This window comes from Sceloporus undulatus, chromosome 3, assembly GCF_019175285.1.
Source record: "Sceloporus undulatus isolate JIND9_A2432 ecotype Alabama chromosome 3, SceUnd_v1.1, whole genome shotgun sequence".
Taxonomy (NCBI): Eukaryota; Metazoa; Chordata; class Lepidosauria; order Squamata; family Phrynosomatidae; genus Sceloporus; species Sceloporus undulatus.
The window spans coordinates 42,460,500-42,486,816 of record NC_056524.1 but is presented as its reverse complement, the minus strand read 5'-3'; the positions used below and the strand labels follow the sequence as shown (position 1 = coordinate 42,486,816).

General features: G+C 38.9%; 1 protein-coding gene across 3 annotated transcripts; it reads right to left on the bottom strand.

The window, feature by feature from the left end:
- Positions 1 to 349: 349 nt before the first annotated feature.
- On the bottom strand, positions 350 to 26,232 carry ATG3 (autophagy related 3). Of its 3 annotated transcripts, XM_042459501.1 has the most exons (12): positions 26,080 to 26,232; positions 20,595 to 20,636; positions 17,961 to 18,010; positions 16,930 to 17,000; positions 14,907 to 15,014; positions 12,432 to 12,481; positions 10,991 to 11,069; positions 9,604 to 9,638; positions 8,787 to 8,945; positions 6,503 to 6,630; positions 1,339 to 1,407; positions 350 to 644 (listed from the first exon to the last, which is right to left on the bottom strand). In XM_042459501.1, the coding sequence occupies exons 1-12, from the start codon at positions 26,149 to 26,151 to the stop codon at positions 563 to 565; spliced, it is 945 nt and encodes a 314-aa protein (XP_042315435.1). In that variant the 5' UTR covers positions 26,152 to 26,232; the 3' UTR covers positions 350 to 562. The 3 variants fall into 3 exon arrangements, with proteins under 3 accessions (XP_042315435.1, XP_042315436.1, XP_042315437.1); XM_042459502.1 differs by lacking the exon at positions 20,595 to 20,636 and having other exon boundaries at positions 26,080 to 26,215; XM_042459503.1 differs by lacking the exons at positions 350 to 644; positions 1,339 to 1,407 and adding an exon at positions 6,259 to 6,345.
- Between the last annotated feature and the right edge of the window lie 85 nt (positions 26,233 to 26,317).

Sequence of the window (26,317 nt, the reverse complement as noted above, 5' to 3'; positions counted from 1 at the left end):
TCCAGAGATCTCTCCCCATATGCCTTCTGCCCAGCTCTAGGTTTGATTATTTTTGAAACATGACAATACAGTCAATTTGCTTATGTTAAACTGGAGTCATTTTAAAATCATTACCATGATACAGCTAGCCCTTTATAAATGTATTAGATCACAGTAGCAGTCTGATACTACAATAAAATAAAATGTGTGCATGGTTGAAGTTGGTCAGATATTTAATTGGAAACAAACAAACATATGGCTAGAAGTCTGTTTGGTTTAGGCTTTTTCAAAAAACAGATAGATTTAATTACTAACACAGTGAGACTGTCTTTGTACTATTAAAGAAAAACATAACACCTCTGAACCCACAGAACAGGAATGAAAGTGATTTATTTTTTTACACATAAAGGTCTTTATTAAAAAGTAAGGCTGGTAGTGGAATTTTATGTTGATGCATAAACTTGATAGAAGTGGTACATTACAGAAATTGTATACAATGGTGGATAAACAGGTCAGTCACATGTACAGGTTATTCTTTTTAAAAATTAGGATCAATAATTACCATAAACATTCTCTCCCCCAATTACATTGTAAAGTGTCTTGTGTAGTCATATTCTATTGTTGGAATGACTGCTTGTACAAATTTCAAAAAAATTAGAAGGTACCTGGACATTTAGTTAAGGAAAACCAACCAAGCAAATTCACAATTACAAGTCTACTTTAAACTGCACTGCAACAAAGCAACTTCCCTCACCATTACAGATATTCCAACATCTCGTCCCTTCTGAAATTCCAGTACTAGTTTATCTCATAGGGAAAATCAAGATAAGAGCACAATTTCTAGTACAATAACTAAATGGCAAATGTAGCATTTTCCATTGCATAGATAAGCTTACTTGACAATTAGTTTTTATTATAGTTACTGGTATTACTGAAGTATTTGAATATTTGCTGAACAATATAAATGTTCTTTTGAAGGTTCCCCCCCTACCATTGTTTCTTTTAAAATCCATGTAAGGTTAGACAAAGCCCTTGTCCAGTTCTTGTCAAGAGGAATAGAAACCATAGACTGATTGAAGATCTTCTAGAAGGTAATATTTTATGCCATTTGGCAGCAATTGTGAGATTAAACTGAACCCTGCAACTTTTTCTAACAGTTACAGACACTATTCCAAGTGCAATTATCTATCTGTAACTTTAAAATGTTAAGTTGCTCAACATATTTTAAGAGGGAAGAAATAGTCGAGAGCCAATATCTTGTACTTTACCTGGATGATTTCTGAAAAACAGAGGAATCATCAAAAGCTCTACAATGACTTGTTTTTATTTAATCAGTAGTGAGATTTTATAAAAGGATACATATGAACTCCAAGTTCTCCCCCACCTTCTGCCACCGTTTCAATTATTTTCTTCATCACTTCTGCGTGTCTGAAAACAAAATCATTAATATAACTATGATCATCAACGTAAATACTGTTCAATAACTTTTTGTTGCTGTGTCCCTTCAAGTCATTTCCGATTTATGGTGACCCTATCACAGGTTTTCTGAGGCCAAGAATGTGTGACTCACCCAAGGTTACCCTCCATGTTTCTCTGGCCAAGTGGGAAATCGAACCTTGGTCTCCAGGGTCATAGTCCAACACTCAAACTACTATGGCACACTATAACTTATTCAGTAACTTAGTACAGTAAGATTAAATTTCTGCCCAAATAGGTTTTTAAACAGAGTCTGGATGGACTTTAGGAAGAACTTCCTGACATTAAGAGCTGTTCAGCAGTGGAACACATTCCCTGCAAGTGTGATGAAGTCTCTTTTTTTTGAAGGTTTTTAAACAGAGGCTGGATAGCCATCTGTTGGGGCTACTTTGATTCTGTGTTCCTGTATGGCAGGGGATTGGACTGGATGGTCCCTGTAGTCTCTTCCAACTCAATGATTCTATACAAGGGTAAGAAACCTCTCTAGCCTTAAAGCTGAATTCAGTTTCAAAGTTCTTGGAAACAGCATTTCAATGATGGGTAGAGCCCAAGGGAAAGAGGTAAGACCTTTTCACTTAATGCCACTTTTTCACTTAAATCTCTTGGCTTGGTTAGTACTTGGAAGGGAAATCTCCAAGATATACCAGGTATGATAAGGCACATCCAGAGGAAAGCAATGGCAATCCCACTCTGAGAATTCTCTGCCTGCTCCAAGATTATCCGGGTTGCTGTAAATCATCAGGCAACTTATGGGTTCTCTTGATAAAATCAAGGTAATTAAATCTTAGACGAGGCAACTGTTGACTTGTTAAAGCACATGAGGAAGAAAAGTGTGCTGTGCTATGCTCCCATCTCATCCTCATAGATTTCTGTTGCTCTGCCCATGCAGAGTGTGGAAGCTCTTTACCTATCCTGGGTCACATAGGGACCTTCCACACATACAGTCATTCTCCACACAACAGAGCAATGGAAACATGAAAGGAGAGGGAAGAACTAAGGTGCTCCCTTCTTCATGCATTTAGTAAATTCACTAACAGGAATACTTCAACAGGGTGAGTCATGGCAATGAACCAACATAAGCAGAGTGATATGTTAGAGCAGAAGAAACTGCTAGTGTTCTGTACTTAAACAGCTGACTGAAAACAAGGAAGGAAAGTTTTCCTTTACTTGATACATAATTTAGCACCTTCTTAAACTAATGGAAAACTCACAGCAAGAAAGTAGCACAAATTTTTAAAAATGTTGCTTAATTCCAAGATCATTTGGGGGTGAAAAAAGATTCAGACAAAATGCAAAAAAATTCTAGCACCAAGGTTGCCAAATTTTATCTCAACTACCACTATATCAGCAGCAGAATTCATGGGATGCACACTGAGGAAATGATTGCCACAGTTTTGGAAATAGAGAGAGTACAGTCAGAAACTCATAGTCCATATCCATGGATTCAACCAACCACAGTTCAAAAATATTCACCAACATTTTTTCCAAAAAGCAAACCTTGCTTTTACCATTTTTAAATACAGGACACCATTTTACTATCCCAATGGGATTTCACCATCCAAGGATTTCGGCATCCACAGGGGATCCTGGAACCAAACCCCAGAGGATACTTAGGGCCCATTGTAATAATATTTATTTATTTATTTATTTATTTATTTCCTGCCTTTCTCCCAGCATGGAATTCAAGGCAGCACACACCATTTTAAAAGCACAATACAATTAAAAACATAATGCAAAAGTTAAAGACACAAATTAAAAACAATTTAAAAGAGCATAAATATAAGTTTTAAAACCTCATTAAAAGATGCTTAAAAACGTTAAATAAAAACACCTCCCCATGAAAAGCTTTGTCTGCCACATGCACTAAAACCTAAGGTTTCTATCTGCTGAAAGGCAGCAGGAAGGGAACCAACCAGACCTCATGAGGAATGGAATTTCATAACTTGGAAGCAACTACTGAGAAGGCTCTCTCTTGTGTCCTCACCAAATTTGCCAGAGATGGTGGTGGGACAAAGAGAAAGCTCTCCATTGAAGATTTAAAGCGTGGACAGGCTCGTATAGGGAAATATAGGGAGTCTTGTCTGGATTAAGTTTCAGTTTGTTCAGTTTATTACCAACAGAAGGTAATAGTTTGGCACCGAGACAGCTTTCTTGGAATTGGATGGAAAGGAAAGACAGAGTTGGGTGCCATCAGAATACTGATGACATCCAATCCCCTAACTCCAGATAACCTTTCCTAGAGGTTTCTAGATGTTAAATAGCATGGGGAACAAAACTGAGTCCTGAGGGACCCTGCAGGCCAATGGTCATGGGGTCAAACAGAAATCCCCCAGCACCACCTTCTGAGTTTGCCCCTCCAAGGAAGACTGGAAACATTGCAGAACAGTGTCCCAAAGTCCCATCCCAGAGAGGCAGTACAGAAGGATACTATAGTCAATGATACTGTAGGCTACTGAAAGGTCCAGCAGAACAGGGACAAAGTCCCCCTGTCCAGTTCCCTGCATAGGTCATCCATCAAATTCACCAAAGCTGTCTCTGTCCCACAGCCAAGACGGAAGCTAGATTTAAATAGATCTAGAATGAACATGAGCAAACAGGACTTAGAACAAAATACAGCACCAAGCAATTCTGAATGAAACTTTTTTTTCATTTATTTCCAGTGAACCTTCTGAACTGCTTTGATTGATTATTACTAAGCATCTTTTCTCACACGTAAGTGAAACAATCATACCAAAGTAGGGTAGACACTCATACACATTTGATTATGTGAGAGGAAAGTCAGTGCGCCTTAGCTCTTCAGGGAACCTGGTCAAAGAGAGCAAGAGATGGCCAAACAGATGTCCCACAGATGACCTTGTGCTTCAGTAGCTACCTTGAATTTCCAGGGTTTCTCTTCCAGAAATAAGAGTAGGTACAACCATTCCTCTATGGTGAAATTAACAGCAATATAACTTCCTATTTGCTGACAGAAATGCACCTGAGTTACTGATATCCAACAACTGCCTACAATACTTGTTTTGTTGTTGACTGTGTTGTTTTCACCCACATATCTCCCACGGAAATGTAAGAATAGAAGATACCTGTTTAATTAAACCAAAGGCCTATTAAGTTTAACCATTTGTTTCCACAGTGGCCAACCAGATGTCTCTAAAAAAATAACAAGCAGGACTTCAGCGCAATGGCATGCTTCCATTCTTTTCCTCCAGTTAGCATTCAGTGTCATGCTGCCAGAGATCTTGGGAGTTATATCTAATTGTCAGAGATGATCATATCCACTATGAATTTATCCAACCCACTTTTGAAGCTATGCATAACAGAGGTCCATGACTACATTTTGTGGTACCAATATTTTGTATAAAATATTTTAGTTTTTCTGCACTTTCCACCTACCTTACTCTCCATCCAACATAGCTACATCTCCTTAGCAAAACAACAACAACTAAAAACTACCCACTGATCTTTTCTGTCATAATAAGTATTTTTAAACCCTCCAGTACTACTGCATAGGCTCCACTAAACTCATTGAGATTTAATTCCGAATAAATATGCTTTGTATTGTAAGAATAGGTCTGTTCATGAAACACTCCAAAAACTGAAACTTAAAAACACTATAAATCCTGAAAAAGAGAAACACTACGAAGAGCTGATCAGTAAATGAGTCATTAAAATGTAGTTTGATACCATCCCACACCTGATTCTTCTCAAAACTGAACGCAGTGGGTAAATGAGCCATGAGAGAAACACTGACCTGAAGCGGTCATAGCAGTCAGGGGTTATGTTGTCTAACAAGATGGTATATTTGACTTTGTATAGTGGATGTGTGACAAAAGTCAGGACTTATCTCTAATAGACAGTCATATCTTAATAGGATATCTGCCACTTTCTAGGTACAAAATTTCTTCTTGCATTGAGAAAAATGAGGTAACATTATGGAGAAGGCAAGCGGAACAGAAATGTCCATCTCTTCCCCACTTCTACCTGCTTACTAGGATTTTAAAAAAACAGCAGATCTTTAATAGGGCTAAACCCATGCTTTTTTATTATTACAGAGGTATGAATAACCATCAGTCACTCCTTCCCCTATGCAACCTTCATGGTCCTCATATACTGATCATCTTTGCCAGGAATGGAAAAATTGAAACTCTTCAGATGATAGACTCCAAGTCTCATTAGCCCCAGTCAGGGAGCATAAACCCAATAGATTTAGAAGTCAAGAAGTTTCCCTATCCTTCTTGTACACATTAATTTATTCCATCCAACATACATGCACTGATAATTCCTGCTATCCCAATGGGAAGACAAGGCAAGGTCAAATAAAGGGAAAGGATGTTCTCTTGTGCTGCCACATGGAGTTCAACCTCAACACTGAAGCAAAAGGTAGCTTGCTTAATCATTTTCTTTTAAACTGGGGAACAGAGAATCTTTGACATTTTAAAATGCAAAAATAAAATATGCTGCTTGTTGTCATCAGTTATAACATTATCTGTGATATCTTCAATGAGAAGTATTATACTGTATTATAAGTGTTCATTTTGATTGTCAGAAATTTAAAAAGAAGACAAACACGTGTATTGTCAGGATATCAGGAGGGATGTGACTTGTGTTAATAAACCCACATTGGGGGGGGGGGGAGAGAGAGAGAGAGAGAGAGAAAAGTTAGTTTTCTGCCACCTTCTGGGGAGTTTGAGAAGTGGGAAAAAGAAATCAGAAAAACAACTTTACTTGCTAAGATCCCAAGTGATCTAACTTCAATAAGGCTTTCAAATGCAAAAGTTAAGGATTTTTAAAGAGTTATTCTATTACCTTCAGATATCGTCTTCAGTAATAAACCAGAATTAAGAGCAGCATGAGCTAGGTGCTAGAGAAAAAGACTTTCAGAGGTTGTGAAACCTATGAAGAATGAAGGGTTAAGAAGCTGCTGTGATTTTTAAAACTGAAACACACAACATACACAAATCTCATTGAGACAAAACAACCCAACCAACATTTTTAATGACAATATTCATATAATATAAGTAGCTTTTTAAATTGTAGACTGAAGAAATACCTGCATGGATGAACTGAACACATTGGAGGTGGAGGAAGATGGGGGTGGTTTTCAATTGTCACAGTCTTTTTGACATGATCTTGACTAATGTCTTCATACATATGCTCTACACTTAATGGCTGCCGTTGCTAAGAAAAAGTGTATAAAACCCAAGTAGATTGAATTCCGCAATAATTACAAATAAACATTAGCAATATCAGCAAAACATTATATAAGACATAGAAGAGGGCAGTCTTGAAACAGCAACAAAATGCATAAAATAAATTAATGTATATAAAACTTGAACTGGAAGCATAATTAATCATGAAGCCTACATCTAAGCCAGGATTGACACATAAATCTCTCACATTAACAAAAAACAGGGCAAATCCACATTACATACAACCCTGACTATATCTATGTATTACAAAAACCCAGAATTTGACTCCAGAAATAGCACTCACCACCCAGAGACCTTAGCTTTAACTTTTTTTAAAAAAAGTTTATAGCCTTAAGGCTGTGAAGACAGATTTGAAAGTATGTGCTCACTGCCTAACAAAATCTTAAACCTCATGGGCAGAAATGACAGCAAGTAGAACTTTGAAGTATTTTACCTCAGCGTTTTTTATTTCCCAAGGCACAGCAAAGTAGAATAAGCAACTGAATTGCTATTTCCACAGTTTGCATATTTGGACTTAATTTAGAAGTTAGGTTACTTTTTTAAAAATGCAGTTCATTCCTGGCCTCTGCCTAAACTACATATCGTTCATGTAATTTTCTTCCATTCAGTAACAGCTGAGCACAACAGCCACAAGAACAGAGAATGAAAGAACTTTATAGTTTTGGGTGCTGACAAAGAAAAGAGGACTCTACATGGATCTTAATTAGCATGGCTTATTAACAGGAGGTGAAATATATCTTGCAACTCCAGGGTCTGTTTCAGATGCAAATCTTCAAAGTTCAATTATCTTATTTTGCAAGGAAAAAAAGCGAGTTGTCCTGACTTGTTCACTATGGTGTGTCATCCATAAAGGCAAGGTGAAACCTCATTTATACCTTGAAAAAAGAAATACAGAAAGCAGGAGTGTCTGTACTGTAATATACAGTTCACGTCTTACATGAAATCTGAATCTCAGAGAGCTCATTATGAACAAGATGCTTTAATCTATATTTCACACATAAGTGAGGAAATAGATACTGAAGTCCCTCATGAACCAGATCTGGGAATGTACGTACTGCATTTGCAGCTTTGACCACCATACAGAAATGTGTAACTGAAGCCCTTGTTTCCAGTAAAATATATGAAGATAATGTATTACAATGCAGCTATGGACTATATGCATGAAAGCACACTAAACATATGAAAACCCACATAGATCAGAAGTCATTCTCTGGATGCACAAACGAACAAAAACAAAAATAGGTGTAGTAGATAGGAATTCAAAGCGCAAGAAACAAAATCTATAATTTCTTTGTTGGCTATCTAAGTCAGCTAGTACAAAATTGAGTTTCATACCAGAGCAGATGTACAGACAGTCTGTTTACATCTGCTTCCAAAAGTCTGCATTATTGTGGATGTAGTATTTTTGTGCATGTGTTATAGTCTTCCTTATTATAGCCTGTTTCTAATAAATTTAACATGGGGCAGGCAACTGTCCTCCTCCAGTTGTTTTTGGACTGCAGCTCTCATAACCCCTCATTACTGGCTATGTTGGCTAGGGCTCTAGGCCAGCAATATCTGGATGGCCAGATTTGCCCAGCCTGTGCCCAGCTGGTTAAGAGGTGACATGATAGCCATATTTAAATATTTGAAGAGAAGTCATATTGAGGACGGAGCAAGGTTGTTTTCTACAGCTCCAGAGAACAGAGCATGAAGCAATGAATTCAAACCACAGGAAAAGAGATTCCATCTCAACATTAAGAATAACTTCATGACTGTAAGATCTTTGATTGTGTGTTTCTGAATGGCTAGAGGTTGGACTAGATGGCCCTTGTGGTCTCTTCCAATTCTATGATTCTATTCAACTACAGTGGTACCCCGGGATACGAATGCGCCGCCTTACGAAATTTCCGGGTTACGAAAAAAATCAATAGGCAAAAACTGTTCCGGGTTACGAAGGTTTTTTCGGGTTACGAAAAAATTTTTGGTGCTTTTCGGCGCTATTTCGCACGAAATCGCGGCTTTTCCCCATTAGCGCCTATGGCTTTTTCGGCTTACGAAGCATTTCGGGTTACGAACGCGGCGGCGGAACGAATTATTTTCGTAACCCGGGGTACCACTGTATTAAGAAAAAACAAAGTTTACCTCATCATAGCCAAATAACCAAAGCCTTGGTGTTTGGTAGTATTTGTCATATGTGATGTAAAGGTCATATGTCCTGGTCTGCAGAATAGCTTCTTCTCCACCTCCAACATCAGCTTTAGCTTTGGCAGCTTCCACTATTTTTCTTGTATCCAGTGTTGCCTATTCAAGAGAAGAAAAAAGTTAAATCAGAAATTGGCATATTGACAGGTAGCATTGTTGACCATGCAGCAAAATGCAACAAAATACAAAATATAAGAATCCACCCTTATTGGACAACTGAAATGCACAGAATGCATCATGCAAGCTTTCAAAGCTCCACTGACTACTTCATCAGGCAAAATATGTTAAATTTTATACAGTACTTTATCATTTATTTCTCTTTGTCCCTGGTCCCCACACAACCAAGAAGGGGAGTGACCTTCGCTTGCATTGAGATCCCTCCCAAAACAACCAAACTAAAACAAACACTATCTGATGCAAATGTAGGCCTATGACTCTATCATCATCATTTTTCTTCTCCTCTATGATTTTTTAAACAAGCATCTTTTGCCTTATGGAAAAGCCAGTGGAGCTTTGAAAGTCTGCATGCTCTGTTTTGTGCATTTCAGCTGGCCAATAAATATATCGCTCATTTGTGGTTTTTGTTGTATTCAGAAGTTAGCCATTATAGATTCCCCACAAGAGTCAAGTGGCGATATAAAAATCAGATTATGTTATTAAAACTATAACTCACACACCATTTTAAGGATGGTTTTATAAAACCTAAGTTGAAGTCAAAAGAGGCAATACTACTGCCAAGTTAACAGAGCACACTCACATCATCTGTCTCCAACAATCCACTTTCTTCATATTCTGAAAGAATAACAGAGACCACTTTACTATTTAGTACTCAAGTACTTCCATTTCTTAATCCTGTCAAGGCAGGCAACAATGCTTAAAAGCAAACAAAAAGGAATCTGACCATTATATTGAGGTGAACATACTATGTTAAAAATGTTTGTCAGCTACTTTTGAACTTGCCACTTGGTTAGCTACTGTGTTGTCATACAGTTCTCACAAACTTTGGGCGGGGGTGATAGGAAAATCCAGCTAGGCTGGAGAGAACAGCAAGAGTGGCAGTACTGTCCAAAATAGAGGTATCTGAGAAACAGAAATCTGGAAGCTGACAGCATATAAAGAGCTATCTTTCTAGGAGAATTTCAAAACTGCTGGCCACTATGTATCCTTTCATTAATTTAATTTTTTGTATTTGGCAGTTAGCCCCACAGATAATTCATCAGTGAGATATTTTTTTCTTAGCAGAAGACTATGCCATCTGCAAGACTAGAGTGCAAACATTATTAGGCCTAGTTTCACCCTGTCTTCTGGAATGACTGTCTTGACCTTTCTTTGCCTAATGTCTATGCTGACACTGTAAGTGTCCCATGGATCAGAAAATTACCTTATGCCATAATTTTAGGTGAAATAATTTCATACAGGTCTTTTAATGTTTCCCTTCTCAATTGTGTTGACCTTTTGCACTGATAGTTTTAAAAGTTAGTGTCATAGCCATTTATCATATTTGTATCCCATTCCTTCTTAATGCGCTCTGTGCTATTTAATCATTACTATTAATACAGGAAGGATTAATGCATTAGACAGTTGTCCTCTTGGACTAGGCTATAACATTCATGTTCCATCCTTTTCAAGCACAAATACAAGACACAAGAATGCTAGAGACTGGATCTAACAGTTCCCTGGATATCAAAAATACCAGTGATGTAAATCATCTTGACTCAAAACTGAACCCATCGAAATAAATCCCAGCCAAATGTTCAACTCATCTGCTTCTGTGAGAGTTTCCTCATCACTGTCTCTTTACTCATCTTGGTTAAGCCCTCCTCAGTCCTTAGTAGTTAGAATGTAGCTCTTAATATTAGCCTATACATCTACAGTTGTACTTTGGGCCAATTACTTTATGCCTTGTCCACAAGACACATAACTGATGTTATGTGATGTTCTCCAGAAAATCTTTCAACTATTTGGATAATAACGATCAAATCAAAACCAAATATTTCAGAGAAAAACACCTATGTATAAAACAGATTCAAAGTGTTCTTATGATACAAGTTAATGGAAAAATAGTACAGAAATATTTAGGGTGTTATAAACATCATCATCATCATTTTCTGTGAAGTATGTTCTTGCATTTAAACAGTGTCTACCTTCCATATCAGCTGCTTCTCCCTCATCATCGTCATCATCTTCACAAGAACCTGACCGTTCTGGTAACTTTGCATTGTCCTTCAAAGAGAAAAAATGATACTGATTTAGTGTTCCACAGTGTGTCAGGCCTGAGTGTCCATGCAGCAAACTTGAGGAGAACACAATTATGTGGTTTAAGAGCAGAATGCAGCACTGGAAGAAACCAGCAAGCTACATATTCATTATAGAATCAAAATGCAAGGACCGAAAAATGTACTCTAGACTGGTGTGCTGCTATAGTTTATTTTGAAATTAGTCATATTGCAACATCTGAATATGTATCCAACCACTTATTTTTCTCAAGCAAACCACTCAATATATCCAAGTTCATGAAAAGAAAAAAAAAACATTTTTACAGAATACAACTTGACTCTTATGTATACTGTATTGTATAATGAAATATTGGCCATGTTTCAGACTGAATCCAACCCATTCTTCTTTTCATACATAGTTATTGTTAATGGGAATTTCAAAAGAACTGCCCTCCTAAATTGTGTGGTGTTTTTAAAAGAGGCATCAATATTCTTTCAGTATATTAGAAGAGATTGAGTTTATAAATATGGTCATTGGGTTGTCTGAAGGCAGCAAGCACATTTTGGTCCCATACTTTGCTCTTACCAGCAGGAGCAGTCTAAATGAAATACTCCCTGTGCAACCTATGATAACTTCCCTTTCCCACCACTGCTCCTTGTGCAAAAGTAAAAAACACAAGCATCCTCCTGCAAAAATGAGGGCTCGGAGCCCTTTTGAAGCAGTATGGGGCAGCTGCATGGGGAGGGGGAATCAGTAAACTCCCCCTTCTTTAAGTGGAAGGCTAGGGTATGTTCCAACTGATTTCTTTTTCTTGAAAAGGTCAAGTGTTACCCTTAAGAGCAAAGTATTTTTGTCAAGTATAAGAAAAACACAGTTCACCCATTTTTAAATATGATAAGACTGAACAAAGGTAAAGCCACTCATCCCCTTACCTTATCTCTCAGGTGTACAACATATAAGGATTGCAGTCTAAACACAAATTAGGTGGTTGGCAATTTAAATATCCTACTGGGTCTTTGGTGTTTACAACTATAATATATGGACCAAAAATGTACTTTGGCTATCTGCTCTGCCCTGGTTGGCTAATGTTAGACTAATTTCTAACATAATGGGTGCTGCAAAAAAAGTCTGTTTTTATGAATGTGCTTGATATTTATCTGCAGAAAAGTGTGCCCTCAGTGTACAGGTACACTGGGGGATTATTGTTGTCCTTCATAGTAGGGATCTACTGTTTCAAGTCAAAAAACAAAACAAAACAGAACAAATTTGCTTTTAAAGGAAAAGGATTATTCCCAGCAACTATGCTTTTAGATTTCTTTGATTTTAGTTTTCTTTCTACTACATACCTCTCAAAGTCATAAACTTTACCTTGCTCTCCAGTGTAATCTCCTTAATGGATTCTGTCACTCCTGTAATGCCTGTTGAGAAAACAGATAGTGTCAGAATGAGAGATCAAAAATGCTGACACTTTATGATTTACACAAAGCTGCCCACTCCCATCAATCCCTACAGATGGCAACTATGACTTCAAATTTTCAGTGGGTACTTTTAAAAATTCAATTAATGGCACTATCTTTCCATAGTGGTGGGACTGTATGCTCCTGTGAGACAAGAGACTATGCTGCTTGAAATGCTGCTAGTACTGTTTCCCATGTCAGATGGGCTTTTGCTGAGGAGCCAGACTAAATGTGCCAAACATCCTACTTCACAGCAGAGTAGTGGAGAGTTACACTGATAGAGGATCTCTCAGAGACAAAGGCAATGGCACTATAGCTAACACTTGTTTGTACTGTACTGAAGAGGCACGGTAAACCCCTTTTGAATTTCTTTTATCATGAAAACACTATGATGATACAGTCCAAAATGCTAACAGAGATAGTACTAGAAGATGACACTCACATGTCAGATGGCACTCAACAAACTACTGGGGTACACCTGAGTAGTGTATGAGTAATGCTGTGGCTAATGACACAAGTGAACTCAAGCTGAAAGGAAGTCCAGCTGTTGAATGATCAGAGGTGAAAGAAAAGTCAGAAGTGCACAACACATTATAGGAACATGTAACATAAGAAGCCACAGGAAAACAAGAAATGGAATGTATCAATACGGCAATATATGGAGTGAGTGAACTGAAATGGACAGGAATGGGACATTTTGAGTCAGATAATTACACAGTGTTTTACTCAGTAACTTAAAATCTAAGAAGAAATGGGGTGGCAGTAATAGGTAGGATAGATGTAGAAAAAGCAGGCAAAGGATATAATGCAAAATCTGACCAAACCCTGTCACTAAGACTTTTGTTAAAACCCATCAATATAACCATAGTCCAACTTTATGCTCCAACTACAGAGGTGTAAGAAGAAGAAACTGAAAGATTCTTTGCTGGAGTCCAGGAGGAAATGGATCACACATCAGAACTTCTTGTAAATTATAGCCCATTGGAATGCAAAATGAGGAAATAGAGCATTATCAAAGATTGTAGGAAAATTTGGTATAGGATCAAGGAATGAAGGAGGAGACCAACTGACTGGATTTTGAGAGACCAACAATTTGTTAATAGCAAACATATTCTTTAAATAATCAAAGAGGCAAGGGTATACATGGACATCACCTAATGGTCAATACAAAAATCAAATAGACTTCATAATTGTAAGCAGAAGATGGGGAAATTCCATTCTTTCTGCAAAAACAAGACCAGGAGCAGATTAAGGCACATCCCATGGACTGCTAAAGAAGCTAAGGGAGGACACTAAACCAATCATTATGCCAAAATACAATTTGAATAGAACTTAAAGATAATGCAAATATATATATATATATTGTACTATTGAGCCTTACTGACTGGGAACCAGAAGAACTCTGAATTGAAGCCAGGGACATTGTCAGGGAGGAATGCCAAAAAAAATACTATCTGCAGCCAAAAAGAAAGAAAACTCTCAATGATGACACATGAAACTCTTTAAACAGTGAAGGGCAGAAGAGAAGCAAAAATAAAATGTGACAAAAATAGAACCCTGAATATGTATCTGTTCAACAACTTGTGTGCAGGGACAAGGAGAACTATTATAATTATTCAATGCAGAGAAATAAAAAGACAATAAAAAAGAAAGAATAGAAGACCTCTTCCACAAGATATGAGAAATAAAAGGGAATTTAAAAATAAACAAATAGATGAAACCTCTTTTCCAGGTCAGCATTCTCTGAAGATGGTACTGATGAAATGTCAGAAATAAACTCTTCTAGAACATGGCCACATAGCCCGAAAAACCCACAAAAAAATATGGATGCCAGCCATGAAAGCCTTTGACTTCACAGATGAAACTTTATTGTTAAAACAAAAGATAGATACACACCAACACATTGTGTGTGTGTGTGTGTGTGTCTGTGTGTTTTTACAATTCCAATTCCACCATATGTGGAAAAATGATCCTACTTCTTTATTAATGGCTCACTAGAAAAGACAGTAATAGTTGGTAAAATAAAAGGCAATAGGAGGGAAAAAGGAAGACTGCATTCCACAGGGATAAACTCAATCAAGAAAGCCATAGTCCTAAATCTGCAGGACCTGAGCAGACTTAGGACTATGATAATAGGGTGACTTGGATTTAGAGGTCTCTCATTAGACATCACACATCATTAGACAACATATGTCAACTTGACAGCAGTTAAAAACAACAAACTTTTTAAAATGGATAAGGGTTGGGTTTGGTTATCTAAACATTGTCACTGGTAAACATTGATGCATTCTGAAGCATTTTTAGAGTATACAAGAATGATACAGCAATCTGAGAATTTGTAAGCTCAACACGACACAGAAATATACAAGAACAGAACTATAAATACCTGCATTGTGAAATGTGTCCACCCATCCTCCATCCCCATCATCTTCTTCTATAATGGCTTCCAGTTCATCTGAATACTCCATCTGTTTACATCGCTTGTAACATGGCACTACAAAAAACAGGACACTGCATTCACTTACACCATCTGGAAATAATATATAGTGATGATTTTGGAACAAGATAATTTCAAAATACTTATTCTGGATGCATGCATGTCATTTATCTTAGCACATGTTATTTTTGCAGGATGCATTTATTCCTAATTAGGTACAGGCAATGGTTCTGGGGATTAAAGACTTTTTCTTTATTTGAATGTGCCAGAGCACAAAGCTGAAACTAACTTAGTTAGCAGCAGACTGCAGTATAGTAAGCTGAATTTATACAGGCCATATAGTACCAAGGATAGGCAAGTGCCTTTTTAAATTTTAGTAAGATTTGATACGGTACTGAAACAGGAACTGCTATTTAATATAGAAAACATTATTGGATTGTAAGATGGTTACAGCACTGATTAATGGAGTGAAATGAGGAAGAAGTGACTTGAAAAGTGGAGTGAACAACATGTGTCCTATGGGTCACATACACCTTACTGTACAGTGTTTCTGCAGGGCCCTAAGGGTTGTCACCACCCTTGCCACAAAATTGGGTGCACCAATGGTGGTAAAAGTTGCAAAAATCACTTTTGAAAAGACAGGAACAAAGGAGCACAGGAAAAAAATTCCAGGAAGTACTGCAGTCCCTGCATACCATGTTTGCTCATAAAAAGTGACAATTTCCCCACCAACACAGGGAATTTGCAGAAACGTTTGTTCAGTTACAAGTCTGGATACACGGGCACATTTGGGCAAGCCTTTGACTGGTGAGCAATAAAGCAGCAAATAGAGAGGAGACAAGCTCCACATGCTCTAAAATAGTCAATTGTTTATGGAGTATTTATTCAATGTTTAAAAAGCCCAACACATTTCGGCCAAACTAGGCCTTCTGCAGGGGCAGAAAACAAATATAAATACACTTAAAATATAGCATGTAAAAAGACAAGACAACATTCATCAAACAGTGATACAAAAATATCCATATGGCTCTTATCAAAGTTATACATAACCTTTGAGAGAAATCACTGGAGTTGTAAAGACTCTCCAAATTAGAGGGCCATCGAGAGGAAGGGACCAGACAGTGTAGCATTTCTGTATATATACATATTCTAGATGACCTTGAAAAGGCTTAACCAATTACAGTTGGCCCTTCTTATACATGGATTTTTTATACGATTCAAGCATCCACAGTTTGAAAATTTTAAAAAAAGTATAAATTTCAAATATCAAAGCTTGATTTTCCATTTTTAATGAGGGACACCATTTTGTTCTGCTATTGTATTTAATGGGACTTGAGCATACACAGATTTTGTTATACACGGGGGATTTTGGAACCAAACCCCAGCGTATAACAAGGGTCCACTGTATATGTCTTGGGATAGGACATAGGGACATATGACGTAATTTCTCCTGATATTTGCTCATTCTATTCATGACATTATATTATATTCAACGCATACCCATACATATGTTCTGATGTATAATTTCTCTGTTATATTCAAATAAAGGATTGTACATATCATTGGTTAAGTCTTTTCAAGATGATCCGGGATATGTACATATTCAGAAATGCGACACTGTCTGGTCCCTTTATCTCTATGGCCCTGTAATTTGGAGAGTGATTTCTCTCAAAGGGTATGTATAACTCTGATAAAATCTATATGGATATTTTTGTATCACTGTTTGATGAGTATTGTCCTATCTTTTTAAATATTATATTTTAAGTGTATTTATATTTGTTTTCAGACCCTGAAGGTCTAATTTAGCCAAAATGTGTTGGGCTTTTTAAACACTGAATAAATACTGAATAAACAGCTGATCAGAATGTGGAGCTTATCTCTTCTTTGTTTGCTCTTTGGCTACATGCTTTCAGTTCCTTACCTATACTAGTGGGCAATCAAGCAATAGTTACAAACCTAGCACTAGACTTACCATTTTTAGTGACCAAAAACTGTTTATCTGCTGGGAGATAAGCCTTGACCTTTAATTCTTCTCCAGTTGCCCTTAAAAACAAAAAACAGGGAACTAATGTTACTGCGTATACAACACTACTATGCCACTAGTAAATATGGAAAAAAAATTACAGTGGCTACTTTGAACAGTGGATTGATATGGGACACTAGAAGCAGATGTTATAAGAAGTCACCATTGGACTTATTCTCACGAATTTGTTTTGAAACTATCCAAATCAGTGGCCAGCATTAAATTACATTATGCTGTACATTCTGCACTCCACATTCACGGTTTTGACACTCATGGTTTTGATTATTTACAAGGTCAAGGAAGGGTATGCGCACACTCCTCCTCTTCCCTCCTGGGCTTTTCCTCTTGGGAGAAAAAGCACCATCCCCTCACCCTTTCCTGGTCAGATTGCTGCCTTTTCCAGTCACCCATCAAAGCAGGTGAATCCATCCCCTCCAAGCCTCTTTCCCAGGCAGATGGGAGCCTGGGGAAGGCAGGCACCCATCCTCCCAAGAAAGAGGTGGGGAACCAGTTAAAGGGACTGGATGGTAGGGAAAAAAGAGGAGTCAGTGTGCCTGGTCCTCTTCTCCTGGCCACCCCTCACTTTAATTGGCTTCCGTGTGTGTGTGTGTGGGGGGGTATTCATGGTTTTTCCATATTCACGGGGGTTTTGTGCCCTTAATGTGTGAGAATACGGAGGGCTGAATGTATGTAAACCTTAATGCATTACTTCTGAGGAGCTCAAGTGGGAGGACTATAGTGCATTCGTGTTCTGCTAGGATTTCCCAAGCAACCTGATAGCCAATGTGTGAACAGGCATTTGGTCTAATCCAGCATAGTCCTTCCTATGTTTGCAACATCATTCCCTCTCAGAATTGGAGCAAGAGAGGGGGAAGCATACAATTCAGTATACCACCCACATTGTTTCAAACACATTGACTATTCCCAGAAGGTGAGCATGTTAACTTGTAATGAACACCCTGTAGATTTTTGTTACTTACCATTTCCAAGTAGGACAGTGATGAACTAAATGGTCTCCAGCTGCTACAAACTGCCAAACACAAAAAAGGAGAATGTTGCAAAAATCTGATATATGTAGAGTTTCACAAACATTTATCAAGTCTAGGTATATGAAATCACTACCTACCAACACCAGCTCTACTCCAGCCCACAGGCAATGGTTCCAGGAACCATTTCTATAGATCTGTAGTACATATACATTAACATTTTGCCTGAATGGAACACCCACACAACTTCCTTGTGAGCTGGATTCCCAGTAGAACAAAGCTCTCCTCAAGGGCCCTTATTTCCAGTACACAGAAGGAAAAGAAGTATGTTAGCCATCCCTGCTCCTTCTCTTTGCAAACCATACACAGAAGGTGACTTTTTGAGGAGTTAAATCTCCACTTCTCATAGAGATTCTCCTCTCCACATTCTTAGTGTATAAGACAAGGCGAACAAGGTCTAATCAAGATTTCCCCCCCCCCCCTTTTAACCACAAAATGAGAGAAATGCCATTTATTTATATCCTTGTTTAATGCAGTGGCAACTACCTCTGTAAGCAAAATACAGCCACTTGTATCCCAGACCAGGACATGGAAACATCTCCTTTATTCAATCAGTTCACTACATACCACAAAAAGAAATGTTTAGATAAGATAAGAGCAGACTTAGTTATCTGTCTCCTCAGCAGCCTCAATCATGAGAGCTTGCTGTCACTATCAATGAGGCAAAAACAAACAAGACTACATTGCTATAACTGAGTTTTCTAAATGGAAACTGTAGGTTGTTTCAAAGCATCAAGGGTCCAGTCTACAAGGAACACAAACCAAGGAAAACAAGTTAGTAAATTGATACAAACTTACTGGGTAGCCCAGCATAAAGTGTAAAATGTTCCATTGACCTGGCGTGAGCAGATAAATTAAAAACAAACCTAGATGCACTTTCACAACATATTAAGTTCCTGTAGTGAAAACTAAAGCTGTAACAAAATGCCTCAAAGCAGACATTTCACTGGCAATCTGATGTTTCGATCTACTGAAAAAGGCAGTTAAATGGAAGACTGTATGTTGAGAGGGCCAATGTGCACAGACCATCAAATGTTATTAAAATCTTGCCTTTTTCAAAACCTTGTCACATTACGGGACTTTCTTCTTGGGACTAGCTGCCTTTTGCCACAGTGGGGTTAAAGACCACACTTAAAGAGCCAGTTGCATAATCTGGTGTTGGCAAATGAGCTTCTATGAGAAAGCAGTCTGCTTCCTCCCCAAAAGAAGGAAGGGGGAAAAAGTCACTCCTAGCAAAGGGGCAATGGCCTGCACCTTGTATCTTTTCTTTGCTCATGAGGAAAGGGTTAGCAACCATTCCCATGCCTTAATGTGAGGAGAATGAATAAGTGCAAGTGGGCTTGTAAAAGAATGAAAATACACATATTAATGTTGGCTACCTCCAAGCATCCAAATAAGACAGTTTTTGAAACAAGTCCTTTGTGGTTCAGAAATCACAACATACCATGGTTTAAAAAAGCCAGAACTCTAAGCTAACATTAAATCATAGGTTAGGATTGGTGCTGGTTAACTAACCATGCTTTGGACATCGCAACAAGTCAGATTTCAGCCATCATACCTTAGCATTTATGACATGCAAACACAGTGAACATGCAGTTTGACCCTGAGAAATTCTCTAACTTGGCAGAAGAATGTCTAGGAAGTTCTACTCAAGAGAGAGGCTAACTGCTGCAGAAACTTCAAGAGAAAATAGACTAGGATTTTGTAATATTTCAGTGTGGTCATTCTCAGACCTCCATCATCATGCCATAAACAGCTGGAGGCATTAAGAGATGTATAGTCGGCTTTTCTCTAACATCACCTCTAAGGCAGTTTTAAAATACATTTAAAACAAAAATATTTTAAAATAGTTGTATAATTAAAATAGTTTTGCAGACTAATCATATGCACATTTATTCATATGTCAATTAAAGTCTGTTCATTAAATTAGTTCCCCAAATCCCTCTATTCCCTAAACTAATAAGACAAAGGCTTTCACAGCCAGCATCCATAGTTTTTTGGGGGGGTTTGGGGCTATGAGGCTGTGTTCTAGAAGAGTTTGGACTGTTACAGACAGCCAAAATAAAGCTGCTTCGAGTCACAGTGGAGGTATGGTGTTTCAATGATGCATGCGTCCTAAGAGTCCAGAAGTCCAGACTGGAGCGTGGCTTTGGTGTGGCTTCTGGACTCTTAGGACACATGCATTATTGAAACACCATACCTCCAAAGTGACTCGAAGCAGCTTTATTTTGGCTGTCTGTAACAGGCCTTTGTTCCTAATGTTTCGCCAGCATCTGTGGCTGGCATCTTCAAAGATTCTCTAAAAACCCACAAAAAACTAATAAGACAAAGCTCATACATGACTGCAGACTCAATAGTGGCAAAGAAATGTCTCCTGTTTTTATAAGACTGGCTTTTCTAGGAAAACATTTATTTAACTATAATTCAGGTTTTAGCATCTTGCCCCAATTCTAGGTGACGTTAATAGAAATGAGCAAATTCTGCAACAAGAACTTTAAGTTTTACTACTTAAGTACTTGCTACTTTCAAAAGTTCATTCAACAAAGATATGAATAATTGCACACATACCTCCTCAGGAGTGATAACTCCAGTTTCTTTAAACTTTGATTCCTACAGTAAAAGAAGACAATAATTTTAACGTATCTTCACACCTTTCAAACCAAAGATCTCTAAATAAAGGACAGTGCTTTCTGTCTCCATTCATACTTTCTAGTCAGGGGCTCCTTTGGTTTTTCATTGTAGAATTTACCTTAGCAGCCTTAGCCTTTTTAGTTTTGGTATGCAATGGTAGAACACATGAATACAAATGACAAGGATACTGTACATCATACAGCCTAAGCAGTATCATAGAAACTGAACTAGTTTCTCTAAAGTCAGCAGAGAGTTATCACTGATCAGCATCTTTACTGCTGGTATCCACAAAATCACATTAATCAAAGATAGACATTAACCTGCTGTGGAATTTCAAAGCCCTAGGAAATTGCTGATCCATTAGTCCCTGATTCTTTTCAGCAGATTTTGGGCCCATACAGACAAGCCAAAATAAATCTGCTTCAGGTCACTTTGGAGGTATGCTGTTTAAATGATACATGCATCCTAAGAGTCCGGAAGCCACGGCAAAGCCATGCTCCAGTTCTTAGAACTGGAGTGTGGCTTTGGTGCAGCTTCTGGACATTTAGGACACATGCATCATTTAAACAGCATACCTCCTTAGTGATCTGAATCAGCTTTATTTTGGCCTGTCTGTTCAGGGCCATTGAAACACATTTGACAAGCTTTTGGATTCTCCCCACTCTGACTACTAGGTCCTTGTTTCACGGCATTATAACTCAGAGGCAAAAGGAACATGTCATACAATGAAATGTAAGATCTCAATGTCTTATCTCTACAAAACATTTTAAAATTCCACACAGTCTAGAAACATAAGCCAGTTCTATGCTGCTGGAAAGTTAAGTTTCATCAGATACGAGGGGGAAAGCTTCGGCGTTTAGCCTTGCTGGTAACTATTCAGTAGAACAGGTTCTGAAGGTAAACTATTCCAGTCAGCTAGAGATGACAAATCAAAGCTGTGCTTTTGCTTAACAATATTCCGCAAACAACAAATCTCATAATCAGCTGGGCAGGATATTCAACTGGTAAGTTTAGGATGTTTCCATTTGTTTGCTGGATTTATTATAGCCCACAAGGCATTATCTAGGTCAATGAGACGTTTGACAAAGGTGTATCCCTCCATGTTGTTTAGTTTGTATTTAAACATTTCAGCACCTTGTTGCATGGTTAATAAACTACATCATCTTTTGGAGGTGTATACTTCCAATTTTACATTTAGTTCATGAATGTGTAGTTCCTTCTGAGAGGAAATGGAAGTACAAATTCTTTTTGTACTTGCATAATGTGTATGTATGTACCTTCGCCTGTCAATTTATGGCGACCCATGTAGGAGTGCAAGACTATATGTGAGGGTTACAGAATCACCGAATCATAGAGCTGGAAGAGACCACAAGGGCCATCTAGTCCAACCCCTGCCATGCAGGAACACAGAATCAAAACACCCCCAACAGATGCCCATTTCATAGGGTTTTCCTAGGCAAGGTATATTCAGAGATGGCTTTGCCAGTTCCTTCTTCAAAATATAGCCTACAGCACCTGGTATTCATTGCTGATCTTCCATCCAATTTCTAACAAGGGCTGATTCAGCTTAGCTTCCAAGATCAGACAGGACTTGAGGCCTTTCCAGTATACAAAAACTTTTATTTTTCACTTGGATTACATTAAGGTGAAACCTGACTTGTCCCAATGGGTCAGACATGGATCATCAAAGCTTAGTACAGTACAAGATCCTCAGAAGATTTGTTCTCCATTACATCAGATATGCCTATGAAATTACAATAGGAGCAGACAACTTTGGTAGATCTATAGGCCAATTTTCTGCCCATTCTTCCAGAGGGCACAGAGAATGCACCCTAAAAACCCAACAACAACAACGAACCAGAATTATCCACATTCTGCTTTTGGAAAAACTGTGTGTGTGTGTGTGTGTGTGTGTGTGTATCTTAAGCAGTGCACATGGGCCCTGGAACCTATTTAATAGATGAAATGGCATTCCTGAAGGCTTCCAGAAAAGGCAATTCATCATTTATAGCTACAAATAGGGTGAACCTGAGGCTTCAAAAACAATGTTATGTGAACCCATATAGCCCTAGGGCCACAGTTTGTCTACCTCCTGCTACAAGGAGACTGTCATAATTAAATCAGGCCATATTTGTCCCAGAACAATTGAATACATTTATGCTAATACTCTACAATGTCCTCCCATCTTCTATTCCAGAAGGAAGACATAAAGACATCCTGCGTAGTAATAAAGAAATTACGCCAGGCAGGCTTATCCAGATGATTTTTAAATTGTGAATTTAGATGTTGAATTTTAAATGTGGACTGTTTTAAAATGTGCATGTCTTATTTGTCCTTTTGAATTGTTTTAAGTTTTAATTAATGTGTTTTAATTGATGTTGTTCATTGCTGATTTGTGCTTTGATCCATGGGGAGAGTTAGGTACGAAATATAATAATTATACCATACATGGTATGAACAAAGTGGATCGCATTTATTTGTATGTCACATGATTATTCTAGACATACATATCTCACCACTATCATATCTTGTGACAAAGTCATGAGATCCCAGCAGCACCCCAGGGAAAAGATTCAGAACCACAAAGTCTTTATATCATCCAGCAGCAACAGAACTTCCACTTTTCTTCCATGCCAGTTTTTTAGTCATTTTCAAAGCACCTTCCTCTTTTCCCCACTGATCAACCTTGTAAACTATTTCTTGCCTTGTTTTCAAGTCAACATCTGCTGTTACAATATAATCAAACTTAAGGTTACTGACATCATCTTACTCTTCTGCTTTGCCCAAACTACAGATTGGGAGGATAATGGCAAAAAATGAAAATTGTATTTCTGTTAAAAGTAGGAAGCAGTATAGGAAGGAGACTTTGGTTGTTTGAGAATGCAGTGTGTTCTATTTTATAAAACCCAATCAGTATGAAATATTTGACAGCCCTGGCCAAAGACACCAGGAGCCTGTAATGTTTAAATGCCAGCTTTGGGCACAGCTATTAAAATTAAAATTTTAGTCATTCACTCCGCCAGGATTTTTGCCATTTTTTATTGTGCTTGAATAAAATAATGTCTATTCTATTGGTCCCTAAAATGATGCTGTCTCCCTTAAATGAGAGTCCTCACTACATGGGTCCATGTAGTACAGAAGCACCATTACAGATGGAGAAAGTTACTTTTGGAGTTATGCTTTCCAGAATATACTGGTCAGCATGGCCAATGAGCATTCTGGGAATTGTAATTCAAAAATAAAGTTTCTTATCTCTGAAAACCACTTATATTCAGCTCTACAGAATATGTACAGTGGTGCATAAGCAAGGGAGCAAGCATCCATTCTGCATTATTTTATAATCCCTGGATAAATTTCTTCTACCTATAACAAAAACCATTAAGAGAGCATAGGCTTGGAGGGATGAAGATGTCTCCCCATGTAGTTCTACAAGGCCCAGGGATTTCACTCATAGGTCCAAAACACACTGCAGAAATAATCCAGTTTGTGAGCACTTTAACTACCTTGACTCAATGCTAGGGAACTCTGGGAATTGTAGTTTTGTGAGACATTTAGCCTTCTCAGTCAGAGAGATCTGGTGCTACAAAAAACTACAATTCCCAGGATTTCCTAGGACTGAGCTAGGGCAGTTAAAATTATCTCAAACAGGATTATTTCTGAGCTTCAACAATCTTTGGACACCTTTGGAACATTTAGGCTCACCCCCAACACTAGATATAGCGGAGGGAATCCTTGCAGGGGGGACATGCTTTCTGTCTCTGGTGCTGTGCAAGGTTGCAGTGTAAGACTATATGTGAGGGTTACAGAACCACTGAATCATAGAGCTGGAAGAGACCACAAGGGCCATCCAGTCCAACCCCTGCCATGCAGGAACACAGAATCAAAACATCCCCAGCAGATGGCCACCCAGCCTCTGTTTAAAAACCTCCAAAGTAGGAGACTTCACCATTCTTCCAGGGAATGTGTTCCACTGTCAAACAGTTATTACAGTCAGAAAGTTCTTTCTAATATTGAGGAGGAATCTCTTTTCCTGCAGCTTGCATCCATTGTTCCTGGTCCTGTTCTCTGGAGCAGCAGAAAACAAGCTAGCTCCCTCCTCAATATGACACCCCTTGAAGTATTTAAACAGGGCTATCATATCACCTCTTAACCTTCTCTTCTCCAGGCTAAACATCCCCAGCTCCCTAAGTCGTTCCTCATAGGTCATAGGACATGGTTTCCAGACCCTTCACCATTTTAGTCGCCCTCCTTTGGACACGCTCCAGTTTCTCAATGTCCTTCTTTAATTGTGATGCCCAGAACTGGACACAATATTCCAGGTGGGGCCTGACCAAGGCAGAACAGAGTGGGACTATGACTTCGCTTGATCTAGACACTATACTTCTATTGATGCAGCCTAAAATTGCATTGGATGAGAGAGGCTGTCTGTAAAATGTGCATATTGTATGGGCCACAGGGCTGTTTTCTCTAAGGGGCCTTGCAGAGGATGCTTTCTTCCATCTTGCTTCTCTGTGGGGAGCAGAAGCCCTTAACTCTGAAGAGGAAACCTTCTCAAACACTAGGTTTCCCTGACTGGCATCCCTTCAAGTACATGGGGACTTAAAGCTCCCATCATCCTTAGCTGGAACTAGCCCTGGTGGCTGTGGATAATGGGGATTTTGCCTGGTTTTCACAGTGAAGAAATAAAACACTTTGATCCCGCTTTAACTGTCAGGGCTCCTTCCTGTGGAATCAGGGGATTTGTTGCTTGGTAAGACTGATTTGTCAAAGAGCTCAGATGCCTCAACAAACTACAAATCCCAGGATTCCACAGGAGAGTCACGACAGTTAAAGTGGTGTTTGACTGATTCTGACTTATGGCAAGATTATTTCAGGATTTTGGGGGGCAAAGTTTATTGGGAGGAGGGTTGACATAGTCCAAGGCTGCACCCACACTGCAGAAATAATCCTCTTTGGCGCCACTTTAGCTGCCATGGCTCAATGCTAGGGAATTATGGGAGTTGTAGTTTTGCGAGACCTTCAGCCTCCTCTGTCAGAGAGAGCTCTGCTGCCACAACTACCTACGACCCCCAGATTGCCATAGGCATGGCAGTTAAAGCGGTGTCAAACCGGATTATTTCGGTGGAGCGGATGCAGCTAACGTCAACCCTCCTCCAAAACTACAATTCACAAAGGTAGAAAACACGTTGAGAAATAACCTGCCCTGGCTCAATACTAGGAGACCCTGGGAAGTGTAGTCTGTTGTGGCAGCAGAGCTCTCTCTGGCAGAGGAGGCTCCATGTCTGACAAAACTACATTTCCCAGAATGCCTCAGCACTGAGCCAGGGCAGTTAAAGCGGCCTCAAAGGGGATTCTCCCTGCTTCACAGCCGCAGGACTGTCCCTGCAGAGCGTGGGCGGCTCTCTCAGCCGGGCAGCCTCACCTTCAGCACCGGCGTCAGGTATTCGGCCACCTCCAGCGCCTTTCCCTTCACGGTGTTGATGACGCTCTGCATCCTGCCTCCTCCTCGGCCGCGGCTCGGCAGCACGGCCTCCCACTAAGCCCTCCTTCCCTCCTCACTTACTTCCGGGAAGCGCGCGACTATCGCCAGCAGCACACGCGCCCCGCCCACTTCCCTCTCTGCGCCCCGCCCATGGCTTCGGCGGGTCACGTGGCAGCGA

Excerpts from the sequence above, each read along its gene's own strand:
- ATG3 (XM_042459501.1), bottom strand. The coding sequence starts at position 26,151 with ATGCAGAGCGTCATCAACACCGTGAAGGGAAAGGCGCTGGAGGTGGCC. Across the intron at positions 18,011-20,594 it reads GAGTTATCACTCCTGAGGAG|TTTGTAGCAGCTGGAGACCA; the intron begins GTATGTGTGCAA and ends TGTGTTTGGCAG. Across the intron at positions 8,946-9,603 it reads GATTGTTGGAGACAGATGAT|GCAACACTGGATACAAGAAA; the intron begins GTGAGTGTGCTC and ends TCTCTTGAATAG.